This window comes from Pecten maximus, chromosome 11, assembly GCF_902652985.1.
Source record: "Pecten maximus chromosome 11, xPecMax1.1, whole genome shotgun sequence".
NCBI classification, from domain to species: domain Eukaryota; kingdom Metazoa; phylum Mollusca; class Bivalvia; order Pectinida; family Pectinidae; genus Pecten; species Pecten maximus.
Genome location: NC_047025.1, coordinates 37,990,334 through 38,004,202, shown reverse-complemented (window position 1 = coordinate 38,004,202; position 13,869 = coordinate 37,990,334). Strand labels below are relative to the sequence as shown.

General features: G+C 34.4%; 1 protein-coding gene across 2 annotated transcripts; it reads left to right on the top strand.

The window, feature by feature from the left end:
• Positions 1-6: 6 nt before the first annotated feature.
• LOC117338371 (protein LSM14 homolog B-like) lies at positions 7-13,271 on the top strand. Of its 2 annotated transcripts, XM_033899702.1 has the most exons (10): positions 7-241; positions 1,901-2,082; positions 2,264-2,432; positions 4,481-4,585; positions 7,460-7,735; positions 8,000-8,215; positions 8,593-8,761; positions 9,000-9,166; positions 10,600-10,727; positions 11,437-13,271. In XM_033899702.1, exons 1-10 carry the CDS (start codon positions 121-123, stop codon positions 11,455-11,457), a joined length of 1,554 nt encoding a protein of 517 aa, XP_033755593.1. In that variant the 5' UTR covers positions 7-120; the 3' UTR covers positions 11,458-13,271. The 2 variants fall into 2 exon arrangements, with proteins under 2 accessions (XP_033755593.1, XP_033755594.1); XM_033899703.1 differs by lacking the exon at positions 4,481-4,585.
• Positions 13,272-13,869: the final 598 nt, after the last annotated feature.

The window sequence follows — 13,869 nt, the reverse complement described above, 5'->3', positions numbered from 1 at the left end:
GCCCTCTGTCGGACTACAAATGATTTCGCCATCTTGATCAGTTCGTACCAGACTTGAGGTGGCAAGTAACTCAATCCATCGTCATCTTCCATAATTTGATTCCCTGTGGCACACGCAGCCATGAGTGGGGGAATACCATACTTAGGAAGTAAAATAAGCCTCATTTCGAAGGCTGGCATTCGATATGAAGGCATTTTGTATACAATCGATCCAAATGAATCGACTGTTGCATTGGCCAAAGGTATGTTTACAATGTAAAAACACAGTTTCTTGCACTAACGTAGTCTCGGCTTCATAAAATACCCTCACGTAACGTTACAATATGAGTAGTAATTCACTCTACTTATTATATGCATATGAAGTTGTGTTCATTGTCAATGTGAAAGTAGCAGCTCACTTTGTTTATTTCCAACATAGATTCACGACCGTTTCGTAAATATTACTGACTTAAAGTTCTGAGTAGACCCTTCAAAAGCCGATGAAGACGCTGGTATATTGTTAAACTTTCCGCCCGTCTCCCTTTGTCTCTCGTGTATCATTGCCATATCAATGCTTATCTGGCGTACCAGTATTTTCAGATGACGAAGCTGAATGAGTGAATGTTTGACACTAACAAACCAATGCAATGTATCGATATATGGCGTCAACTAATTTTATTATGCTAGTTTATATTATATCTAGCACATTTGTCATTTACGATGCTCCTTTGAATATCGGTTTTGTTAGTCGGCTTTGTATTTTAGGATGGGAGTATGCCTAATTTCGGAGATTGATAGCTGCAACTCTTGGTTGCCTAATTTCGGAGATTGATAGCTGCAACTCTTGGTTTTGGTTATTATAAACAACTAGGCCTATTGTTGGCAGTTTTGGGTTCTTGCGGACAAATCACTGTTGTAATTTGTTAAGTCAAGAATTTTTATTTGAGGTTGCATATTATATAATAGGACAACATTAGCACTGCTATTCTTGAGACAAATATAAGTTGCTTAAATAGCATTATTAAAATGTTGTATGAATCTATGATGAAATGAGTAATATTTTACTGAAAGATGTCTACTGAAAGTGTTGAGTTTTACAGGGTTTTATGGTGAGTGACTGCTGAGAGCAGAAGTTGGCTGATGGAAATCGGTCGTTATAGAAAACGAGTATTGAATGAACCACTGTTCAAAAATCACTGGTCATTAGCTAATCACATTAGACAGATGGTCCCTATACAGAGGGCTATTATATAATGTAATCTCTTGGAATGAATCTGAAAATTGATGGTTATAGACAGGTGGTTGTTATAGACAGGCAGTCGTTACAACAGGTTATACTGTATGTCACAATGTATCATCAAATGAAACGAGATATGGCTCACAATACAGTAGAATCCAATACAATACATTAGAATGCAACATACAGTAGAATCCAATACAATACATTATACCTAAAGAATTTTATGAAAATGATAAATAATATTTTTATAATATTAAATAAGACTGACCCAAAACTTGATATGATAAACTGGATCACTTACAAGGACTATTGCCAGATCTTCATAATGTAGTGTATAGTGATGGTCCGTATTTTAATCAGATTGCTGCTGCTTCAGGTTCAGTAACTTTTCTCAGATTAATTTTGATTTGCTTTTTAGAACATAATGTTGAACTTGTCTTGTAATTTCAAAGGACATTCCATCCATAGGACATTCAATAATACAAAGCCAATCAAGGACCTAATCATAGTAAAATTATTTCATAGATTCCAGTGATATTATCTTTAATGAATGTTTATCTACTGATTAATGTTGTTGACCAACCTGCTAGTACAAGTCCCTGCCCCTGGTTCATCTACAAAATGGGACTTACATTTGATGATTAATGACAAAATTTAGATGCATTATCAATTCATCTTGCAGTGAGGTCATTTGGTACAGAAGACCGACCGACTGACAGGCCTGTGGCTCCACGAGATGAGATTTTTGAGTACATCATATTTAGAGGAAGTGACATCAAGGACTTGCATGTATGTGAACCACCAAAATCAGCACAACAGCAACAGCAGCAACACCAACCCCCGCAAGACCCTGCCATCGTAAAGGTACACTGTTTTCAAATGAATTTCGTAAATATATTTCTTAATGACTGCTTCATTACAGGGTAGCATCTAAAAAAAAAAAACTTAATGAAGAAAAGTGAATATAATACTGCCATACATTTTTCATGAATGAAATAAGTAGATTATCTGGATATCTTATGTTAATTTGTGCTCTTTTGTTCAGTCCTCTCAGCCTGTGGCTCCTCCCTCCTTTCAACAGCAACCAGCAGTAGCCCCAGGTTTTGCAGGACCATCCTACCAGCCATTTGGAGGCCCTCCACTTTACAGTCAATATGGTCAGGCACCCGGAAATGCTCCTCAGCCCTTTTCCACACAACCACATCATGGACATGGTTTGTTTAACTTGCTGATATTAAATCTAAACTAGGAATCTCACAACATTATTGACACACAACCTGTTGTTTAGCCATTTAAAAAAATTACCTGTATAATGTTATATATATATATGATCTGTCTACACGATGACAAAACTTGTTATCATTCCATTTTTGTCAAAATTGTTGTGTTAAAAAAAAAGTTCATACAGACATGAAAATCTTAATTTCAGTCCATGGCTGGAAAAGTACTGGAGTTCAATGTCATGTCTTTACAATCATGAAATAAGGCATAGGATCTTTGATATTGCTGAACAAAAAACGTTATTTTACTAGATAGAATTATATTTTATATGTGGAGACTTGGCAGTGAATTTCTATCAGTACAAAATAAAGATTTGGTGGAAAAACGATTGTCAATACTTAATTTATTACTATTATGATAGTGAAAACAAATCAAATGTTCCACTTGACAACCTGAAAACTGCACATATATATTTTTCACATGAATATCAAAGATCTTTCCTATGACTTTGAAAATATAATCAAAGTTTATGCTATATTTCTTAATTATATTAATTTCATCAAAAGTTGAGGACAAAGTTCTGGAAAGGCCTTGGAATTTTATGACTCAAGTCTGTATGAACCACTGAAAAAAAACCTGACAAGTCATATGAAATTGTTATTTTTTATTTTGTTGTCTTGTAAAAGGCAAAGTTTATATGTGTTCGGTGGTTTTGTTTCTGTCAGTCAAATTAAAAGACAGATGTAAAAACCATGCAATTGTTTGCACTAAAGGTAAATTTTCTTTGTTTGGTTAGTAATTCATATAAGATTTAAAGTGGATTAACACAGGATATGAAAATTTTGCTGTTTCTTGTTGAAATTAATGCAAACAGAAATTGCTTCAAAGCATATATTGAAATATTTCATTTTGATGTGAATGATTTTTTTTTTTAATTCACCGTTATCTGTTCGGTGTCCAATAAAGTGATAAAAAAAAATCACCTACCCTGATCTATTTTTTTTTTTTTTATATGGCCTTATGTATGTATTAAAAGTTTCCAGACCAAAGCCAACTGAATATTCCTATGCAATCTTTACATTTCAACTAAATATCATTTCATAGACATTTCGCAAGCCCTTAGCAGTATCGGATAGAAGTGAAATCCAGTATAATTTACATCTGTGTTTTAAATGTCTGATTTCATTTATTTGTTCTATGCTTGATGTGTAATCGCCTATAGAATGTCACTGGTATTAATTTAGAGAAAACTGCATGATGTGTATAGATATAAATGTCAACCAATCTTTCTGTTCCCAATGTAGATTAAACTTTTGAACTCTTCACATCTTATATCAAGTATTATATAACGGAAGCCATTTATAAAGGGTTATTGCAATGATAGCTCTGAATAACTGTCCAGTCAATCGCTCATACTATAGAGGAAGGTAACTACATTTGTAAGCATATGTGTAGCTTTAAGGATGTATTGGATAGAATTTTACACCAAGTTTTATGTAATTATATTAAAAAAGTGCATTCCTGGTTTTGCTTGGGATTTTAAAATCTACTTTCCTAAAGAAAGGTAATTTATGCTATAGAAATTGTTGAGCAAAAAAAATGATCACATCATTTCATCACATTCATTTTGGGTACAAAAATTTAAAAAAAAAAGAAGCTCTTGACTTGTATTTAAATCTTTACATTAGGGATATTTCACAAATTTACCAATTGCCACATTCTTGCATGTATATCACACTGATCATGGCAAAAAAAAGCATTTTTCAGTCACGGCAAATGTTTCCCAATATACAATTTTGCAAGTGATATTTGACTGATGAAAACTTAATGAAATGTTTCAGATGAATACTTTTTGTATGTTAAATGCTCAGGTTTACAAAAAAAGCTCAGGAAGTTGCATGATAGTAATTTTCAGCTCAAGTCTAGGTTGAGATATCTAAAAAAAAAAAAATTGAAGGTCTGGTACATACTACATTTAATTGTAAAATCATCAAGCATTTTGGATGACTCACAGAATTTTGTTCAACATTCTTGCAATTAGGTTCTCGTGGGCCATCACCCACTCTTAATCGAGTATCCCCTACCATGGACCAAGGTATACAGGTTGGCTCCCAGGCTGCTGCTATAGGCGCTATCAGGAGACCTGGTGGGTAGTCCAATATCGGTGCTTATTTACCCCTTTTGCTGCTTTTGGTATCCTGTAAAGGAATAATTGTGCAGGAAAACGACATGCATGTTTGAACACGCCTTGATCAATCCTATCACTGCATCAATCTTACTAGTGTCTATGTAATTCTAGTACCCGTCACTACCACACTAGCAGCATTTGTGTACATTATTGACATATTTTATTAAGGGTGATGGTCTTTGTTAGTAAAACCTTGTTGTATCATTCATTTGCATCCATCTTAAGAAGAAAGGTTTAACTTGGAAAAAAAAAATGGTTGCAAAAGACTGATCCAAACGGTGGTTAATTGCACGTCCCATGTTTGCTTTAAGTTTACATTAAATAAACGTTTTAACATGTGCTACCTTTTCATGCTTGAAAGTTGAAAGGCTGTTGGTATTACCAAAGATTCTGATTGGTAATTTTATTAACATATACATAGCAGGTTGGTTTTAACCGTTTAGTGCTGCAACGATATGCATCCCTCATGATACGATACATATCATGGTACATTTATTTTACAAATAAATGAAATATAGTAAACACCATCTGTTTCTTTTACGAGAAACCCAAAATGTTTCCAAATATTTGAATTAAATGAAGCAAGGGGTTCTTTCAATTCTAAGCAATCACTGAACGAAAGCGATTTCGTCACCATGCTGGGTTTGGGCAATACTAATTAATAGGCAGAAAAGTGGAAGCAGTCTGATCAGGAAAACTAGCATACCGTGATGCAAGAAAAAATACCGTGAACCAAACTCTGCTATTTACACCGCGACATATTATCCCACAGATCACCGTTGCAGCACTATAACCCATCTAACAAAACTTGTTTAAATTACTCAATATCATCGGCTATTAATAGAGCTTCAAAAGCAGACAAATGTATTATTACAACCATCAATAAACATCATTGATTAGAAAAAGAAAAACTTTTGGGAAAATAATGTGGCTTTTAACTTGAGGTGACACTACTAAATAGGAGTAGACCACTAAGAGTATAGTTTAAGTAATACGTATGTTGAAATATCATTGATGATTAAAATAGCATTTATTATGAACACCATGTAAAAATGATTTCCATTTTCTCTTCAGTATATACAGTATGTGCAATTGATTTCAGTTTTTACTTTTACTGAGGCATATATATCAATTGATTGCTTGAAATTGCTTTTCAAGTCCTTTGATGAAATGAAAAATCTTTTCAAGCTTTAGAATGATATATTTCAATTTATCTCTTTCAAAATATATGCCATCATGAATTTGATAACATTTGAGTATAGTCTGATTTATATGAACATTGATTGCATTTCAATATTTGTCTCACTTTGTCTATCCAGTTACATTGCTAGACATGCTTTTCCATTCCATTTTTTTGCCCTAGTAGATCCGTTCTCCTCAAGTCCAATATCCTAATTACACTGTTTCCAAATATGATAAACAACACTAGACTGCCATCTTAAAATGAAGGTCAATTTTGTTTTATTGCTAGTTCCAAGTATTTAGCAACTGTTAGACAATATTATCCATGGGATCTAGTTGTGGCTTGGTGGAGATCAGTAAAATGTGGATGTCAAATTGCTATTTTATTTGGTTTTACCATCATCTCATGTACAAACAGTTTCACACTTTTCCTCCAACTCTGTATGCTCAACTGCTGAAAAAGCAATTTTATTATTTTTCTATATACTGGATATTTTGTGTCTTTATTCTCAGATTTTAGACGTTAACAATTAAGCCATGCCCGTTTTCCTTGATCAATTATTCATGATGTCATAATCTATTGTTACGTTATTATCACATGGTCATGCATCTACATGTGCATCATGTAATGAAAGCTGTGTCCCTGATGACGGCCTGTTTAAGCTGAAACATGTTGGCACCCAGATATAGAAAAAAGTAGAATATATCAATTAGAACCTGGCTTCAGGAGTTTGCTCTGCTCTTCTGAATTTATTTGTTCAGTGCTTTTAAGAGGGCATTTTATCCACTAAAGGATACACCTGGACCCAAGTTGATGTATTACAACACAGATATGAACTTAGCAGGACATTGGTTCTTGGAGAATTTCTCAAACTGGAAATTTTTCCATATGTTTACATTTTGCACTGTATGTTACTTCAGTTATTTATGTTCAACTAATGGTTATAAGACAGACATGGTATGTTCTTTGACATAATTTCATTTCTGCCATATTTTGTGCGTTCAGGTTTTGTAAGATGAACTTTGTATCTAGCGCTATGCAAGACTTTTAAATTGGGTTATTTTTCATTTCTGACATCTTGGCGATTGCATCCAAATTAAGAATAATCCCTTTGCATTTGCATGAAATGCATGGAAGAATCATCCACTTGTCACAGTTACTGAAGCAACACCTCTCCTTCATTTTTTAGCTATTAGTGATGGCATTCATCCATTTAACCTATCTGTGCCAAGTTTTTGAATTTATTTAAAAAATGATGTCTGCTGTTTTACTAGAAAGTAACTGCATTTTACTCCAAGTCGTTGATTAATTTGTCAGAAATCATGGTTTCCAAAATGTTTAACAAGCCTGTTTTATCGTGTCTATTCTTTTGATCACCCTTTAAGCTTGCCATGGTTAAGTTCATCTTTATACAGTCTCTGTAATATAGCAACAATTTGTGATATTTTCTTTGTTGTTAATGTGCTCAAAAATATTGATATCGTTTGTTTAATGGAAAATAAGTCTTAGTTTTTATCTAATAGAAAAAAAAGAAAGCCAATTTCAGTGGTGATTGGAAATTAATAATTTCTATTAGTTGAACATATTTTCTTTCTTTTAGATACTGTACATACTGTAAGGAAAACTATAAAACTGTATTTTGTATACAGGTTCCCGAGGTCCAACTCCTCCACTGCCAAACAGGAAGTCTCCAACCCTTGACCAAAGTACCCAGCATCCTAGTTCTAGTCCAGATAAATCTGAAAGACAACAGCAGCAATCACATCAGCATCAGCAACAGCAAGGTTATAATCAGGGCTTACAGGAACGGCGAGAACAACGAAGAGGTGCTCCGAATCAGAGACCTCCATCAGCGTCTTACTCGCGTGGAAGGGGACAGAGTCGTGGTAAAAGCATGTCTGGGGGAGCAGCAGCAGCAGAAAGAGGTACAGTATTCCTCTCCCAGCTCTACACAATACACTTTGAAATGTACAAGCACAATAAATGATGGTCTGATCATTATTGTTGCAATTCAACAGTTGTGTCCCTTTGTCCATTTCAATTGTGCATGCATTGCTCTGCATTGTTAAAAAGTAATTGTTGTGAATATATATGAATGTATTAGGCTTTTATTGTTCTGTATTACTGTATATTTGACAATTTGTAACTCTTAATGCATATTCACTTCAATTAAACCAATTTCATTGCAGGGGGCTTCACTGATCGAGGTGGACGAGAACCAAGAGGCGTCGGCCCTAGGGGACCCAGAGGAGGCAGTAGACCACCACGGGGTGGTGGTAGACCTCAGTCTGGACGCCCAACAGAATCTCCACTCAAATTTGAAGGAGAATTTGATTTTGAAAGTTCAAATGCTCAATTTGACAAGGAAGAAATTGAACGTGAACTAAAACAAAAACTTACAATTTGTAAGTTTCCCCATAACTTAATTACATTAACAAAAAATATTTGTAAGATGTGCTTTTGATTTGTTTGTTTACAAAAAAGATATAATTTACCAAATAGTGAAAGCTGTGTAATTATGCATGGTTAAGCATTTATAAGCTTGCTCTAAAGGGCATCATTTAGTGAATACTTAAGAGGACGCAAATGGTTTTACAACTTTTCAGGATTTAGAAGAAAGCAGATGAGATAACAGTTTATATTGAACATTTTCAGTCAAAAGTATCAATAAAAATTCTAAAGTCTTTTTTAAAAAGTCTCTTTTTAAGATCTAACTAATTTATTTCTGATGATATTAGTTAAAATCTATTTTGATTAAGAATTTGCATCACTATCTTTGTAGCTGATAAAGTTCCTACCACAAATGGTGAAAAAGAAGGAAGCATAGAAAATGGAGGTGACAACTCTAGTACTAACAACCCCCCAGAGGAGGAAGAAGATGATTTGTTTTATGACAAAGCAAAATCTTTCTTTGACAATATTAGCTGTGAAGCAACTGAAAGAGCAAAAGGGTACTCCATCCAAATTATCATTTAATGTCTGCATTTTGTTCATTTACTTTTAAACCAGTATGTGAATTGATAAAAGTGTATTTCAATCAACTTATTTGTAACATATAAGATCCAAGTAAGATGTTGATTGACTGGTTTTCAGTCATCAGAAAATATATTTTCAATAAAAAGAGTGAGTTACTGTTGCAGAGACGCTTACTAGTGACTTGTCAAGTAGCTTTGTGTTTTTATTTTACAGGTCAACGAGGACTAGTTGGAGAGAGGAGCGAAAACTTAATGTAGAAACATTTGGTGTTTCTGATTTTCCTAGGAGAAATTTCAGGGGTGGTCGAGGGTATGGTAACCGTGGATATCGTGGAGGTCGTGGAGGATATTTCAGGGGTCCACCCAGGGGAGGTCCAAGAGGTACAGTGTTAACATGTGTACAATAGAGCATGAGAAATTACTTCATATGTCTCTAACAGGGATCAAATTGGGGACCTCTGGCTTAATTGTCTGATGCTTAAGGAATCCAGTTAAAGAAAATTTCTCTAGTTAATGAGTAAATTGTATATGAGGAATTAATAGGGTTGCACATAATTCAGTGTTACTTTAAAAATACCATTTTTGAGCATTATTTGTTGGATTGCAATTAGAAATAATTGAAACTGGTTAGAATTATCAGTATTGTATGCTAATAATGGCCCAGACTGACCCCAGGGACTGATATGCATCGCCAAAATGGGTCAAATTGACTGAAACATATTGGAACACGGGTGACCGTTAAAGCCCAAGGGCCTCCTGTTAGCTTACATGGCCCGAAGGGACAATGCTGTAGTGTGGTGTCCGGTATCCACCTTTTAACTTTAATCAACTTCCAAACGAAAAACCCAAGAGTCCCAGAGTCATGATATTTGACTGATATATTTGACTGATAGGTGCCTTTGATGAGGCCCACAAAGTACAATGACCTTAATCCATACTCAAGGTCAACTTTGTTCAAACCATCAAGTAACTTCTAAAGGCCTAGAATTATATTTGACTGGTAGGCTCCTGGTATGACACTCAACAAATTTTACATAAAGAAATTACCTTGAACAATATTCAAAGGGTCTTTTCATTATCTTAAAGGTATAGAATTATCTAAGAAGTGAATATATGGTGAGGATGCAGGCCCTTTAATCTAATGTTCATCCAAACAGAAATTTGAACACAAGTGTGAAGTTAGATTTTTAGTCAACAAGCTGTACAAAATAAACAGGAACTCAGGGTTGAGTAGGTAGTGTTAAGGCTTGAAAATACAAGTACATCCATCTATTTTGATTAAACTCGTTCGAGGCCCCAATTTGGTGTGAAGTATTCTAGTTATTTACATCAACAAAACAGAAACAAATTGTGTGTCATGAATGCCTCAATCTATTGTGCATGTGAGATGCTTCATATTTGCTAAGAAATACTAAGTTCCACACCCTTAATTCCATACAAATTCATTTTCTATTGATCTGAAACAAATGGACAATTGAGCAACACATAACATGAAAATGTTATAAAAACTGGAGCACCCTCAACCCACGAGTCTTCATATTGCTACATGCTACCTCTTTTCTTAAAAGGGTCACAGGATAACCTTATTTGGTTGAAGTATACTTTGACAAAGAAGAAAATCTGGACAAGTAAAAGTTGTGGCCATGCTATAGGCTGAATTGTCTAGTCTATTTATAATAGTCATTACCAATCAAGTTTTCTGAAATTCTAATCTTTTCATAACAATATTTGATAACAGAACAGGTGAGCTGTTTAACTTAGTACATTTTCTTATCCCACATGATTTTGTATTGCTGATTTGGTTTTGTAAACAGGGGGAGGACGATGGAATAATGGCCCACAAAGGGGAGGAGGGAGAAATAGGAGCCAGGGCTGGGTGGATTATAACTACGACTATGAGGCAGCTGGTGTCAACCGGCCAAGAGATGGATCAGCAAAACAGGTATCACTTACTTTCATGTACCTAAAGAAGACAATTTGCTATCTATTTATATTTCAAGATATAATTTTGCCAAAATGACCAGTTGGATAATTGCTATGATTGGTAGGGATGGGCAATAACATTGCCGGTACCAGTTATTGCAATGTGAAAACAGAAAACAATATATTGCGGTATGATCAGAAAATATTGGTATTTTGATACCTTTCTTGGTTCTTCGTTTCCATATCAAAACTTCATAACAGACACATTTCTTTTCTTGTGTCGAGCAATAAATTCAAATACGTGCCAACAAAGCATAGTGTTGCATGAAATTGTAGACACATGAAAACAGTGTAGATAAAGCTATAACACTTAGAAATTTGAATCTATACCTGCTCTATATGTTCAAGGTTATCTTAAATCAAGAATGTCATTTCCATGTATTCATGAATAAAATGAAACTGGAAGCTCGATTCTAATAATAGTAAAAGGGGCATTTCCGCTTTTTTTTCTGCCGCGGAATTGGCGAGTCTGATGGCGACAATATATTGCAATATTGGGTGAAATATTACAATATGATTTTCATAGGCAATACCCACCCCTAATGATTACCACTCTTGTTAACTGTTTATTGTTTTAAACAAAAGAAATCAATACTGTAGTATCTTTTCTTAGGATAAACCACTGCATGTCTTAAGGGAAATTTGAATGCTCTTGTTTATTTTTCCAGAAAGTGCCAGCTCAGGCATAGATTCTTAAACTGGTCAAGTGTAATGAACACCAAACACGCAATCCTGCCATGTAAGTGAGAGAAGTCTGACAAGACGATGCCACACTAAAGTGCCGCCTACCTACGGACATGGACCTCTTAAAATTATAGTGCTTGTTGAAGTAATGGCAGCTTGGTTGGTCAACAGTACAGGAGAGAGAAAAGGATACGAACAAATATTTCTTAATTTACTAGTCTGAAACACTTGAAGTAAAGGTACTATACAGGTGTAGAAGGCCTCCTTAGATTCGTCCCATTCTTATTTTGTTTGTCCATTTTGTCTTTAATTTATAATTTTGCCACCTGAATAAGGTTTTAGTAAGTGTGGCGAAGTTGCCAAAGTGATGCGTGTAGTAAGGTGGACACAACAGTGAGTCGCAGGGAAGTGTGGATTTGTGCTTTGTGAACCTCATTGAATTGGGTTCTGTGAATAATGCAAAGTGAAGAACGATACTTTATGATGAATTCCCACAGACACGTGGTTGAAAAGGTCTGTGGTCAGGGTCTTGTCTAGCAGTGTATTTAAAATGTGTTCATCATATTCGATTTGTACTTCATTGTGATATCATTAAACAATTTCACCCCAGAATTATAGGTACATACAATTTCTACAGCTGCAAAGGTTGTGAAGTTGGCAAAATGTCCTTGTATTCTGTAGAATGAGGTGAAGATGCTGCCATGCGTCTGTTGAATAGACTTTTATTGTGTACATGTAAAAAGTCGACATTGACTTGTCCACACTCAACAGATCAAGTTGAACTTGATATTGACAATACAGGTAGTTTGTTTGCACCCTTATTTCCGTCTGTACACTAGGATTAAAAATAGGACTATGCTATAATTATTGGAAACAATTTTACTGAGATTAGCTTTAATATTCTGATATTTTCATTTGAAATAAAATAAAAATGAGATTCAGATTTATCGTCAAAATACTTAATTGTGAATGAATTTGAGGTAAAAGTAGGATATGTCATTAAGATATTGCATTTGTTTGAGAAATTTGGGAAATATCATTTCGAGTTTAAATTTTAAACTGATGTTTTTAATTGAAGTAGATTTTTCATTCGGAGTAATCCATCTATCCTAGCACTACATGGATACACATTTACCAAAATGTATTTTCTGTTGTGTTTATATTGTGTAGAATCACTTATCTAAATTGAAACCATACCAAAGTCACAGTGCTTGAAAATTACATCGGTCAACCACAGGCTTTTAATTGTCCCTGTCAAATCTATAATTTGTGAAATAATGCAACCTTGTTTAGTCCCCACGATTGTAGCCATTGATGTCTTGTGGTTGTTATATAGAATATTTTGATAGCAATCTCAATGACAAATAATGCATATCATTATCAATGATTCGAGCTGAACAATTCTCATTTGATACTGATGGCCTATTAAATTCAGCCGTTTACTTTGAATAATTCTTTTTCAAAACTTCTAAATTCGATATATATACAGTTCAGCATTCACTGCTGTGTGAGTTAAACCATGACAAATTATAATAAATCTCTTATTTACAATTTGCCAGGAAAAATAATTTGAATCGAGTTTTATCACTTATTTCATATGCTATCATCCTATAATTTGCCATTTGTCAAAATGGAGTAAGATGTTCTTTACAGTCACACAAAGATCTTTCAAATTACTTAAAAAGTGCTATTGTCTTGAGATTGGTGCCACTTGAGGTCTGCAGCCATGATTGCTGCTTATGGCTGTTATTATGCAATATTAGATTCAAACCACAAAAGGGACATCAAGATCAATGGTAATAAAATGATGCAAAGCAAATATCTTTTTGTTTTCTTTATGGATTTTTAGTCCTAACATTTTCATTAAAAACCACACCTAGTCTGCCATCTAACAGTTATTGCTACCCGGGCCCTATTTCTCCGAGATTACTGAATGGATCTTCATTAAATTTCACATATGGGTTCACATTTATCCCAAGTTGTACATATTGAACTTCGAGACTGATCAGAAAACAACAGCTTTAAGTTTGTTGCTATTTCTCAGGAAGTACTTAGCTTAACTTTTGATTTTATATGTAGGTTCCTCTTGGTCCTTTGTTGTACATAGTGAATTTGGAGACTGATTGGAAAACGTGTGGCCATTTTGAATTTTGACAGGTTGTAGATGGTTGCCCACTATTTCTTAAAACGTACTTTATGGATCTTTCAAATTTCATATGTAGGATCCATTAGATCCCTAGTTTTGCATGTTTTCTTTAGCAATTGATTAAAAAAATGTCTGTCAGCCGGCCATTTTGAATTTGAACGGTTTAAGGTTAAAGAAAATCATAATGTGTTTTCTAAAGTCTTGTATGTTGGTTTACCTTGGCTAGTTGTGTATACTGAATTTGGAGACTGATTAGAAAGCAAAATGTCTA

Coding starts and splice junctions, on each gene's coding strand:
- LOC117338371 (XM_033899702.1), top strand. CDS start 121: ATGAGTGGGGGAATACCATACTTAGGAAGTAAAATAAGCCTCATTTCG. Junction 242..1,900: donor GACTGTTGCATTGGCCAAAG/GTATGTTTACAA, acceptor TTCATCTTGCAG/TGAGGTCATTTGGTACAGAA. Junction 8,762..8,999: donor GCAACTGAAAGAGCAAAAGG/GTACTCCATCCA, acceptor TTTATTTTACAG/GTCAACGAGGACTAGTTGGA.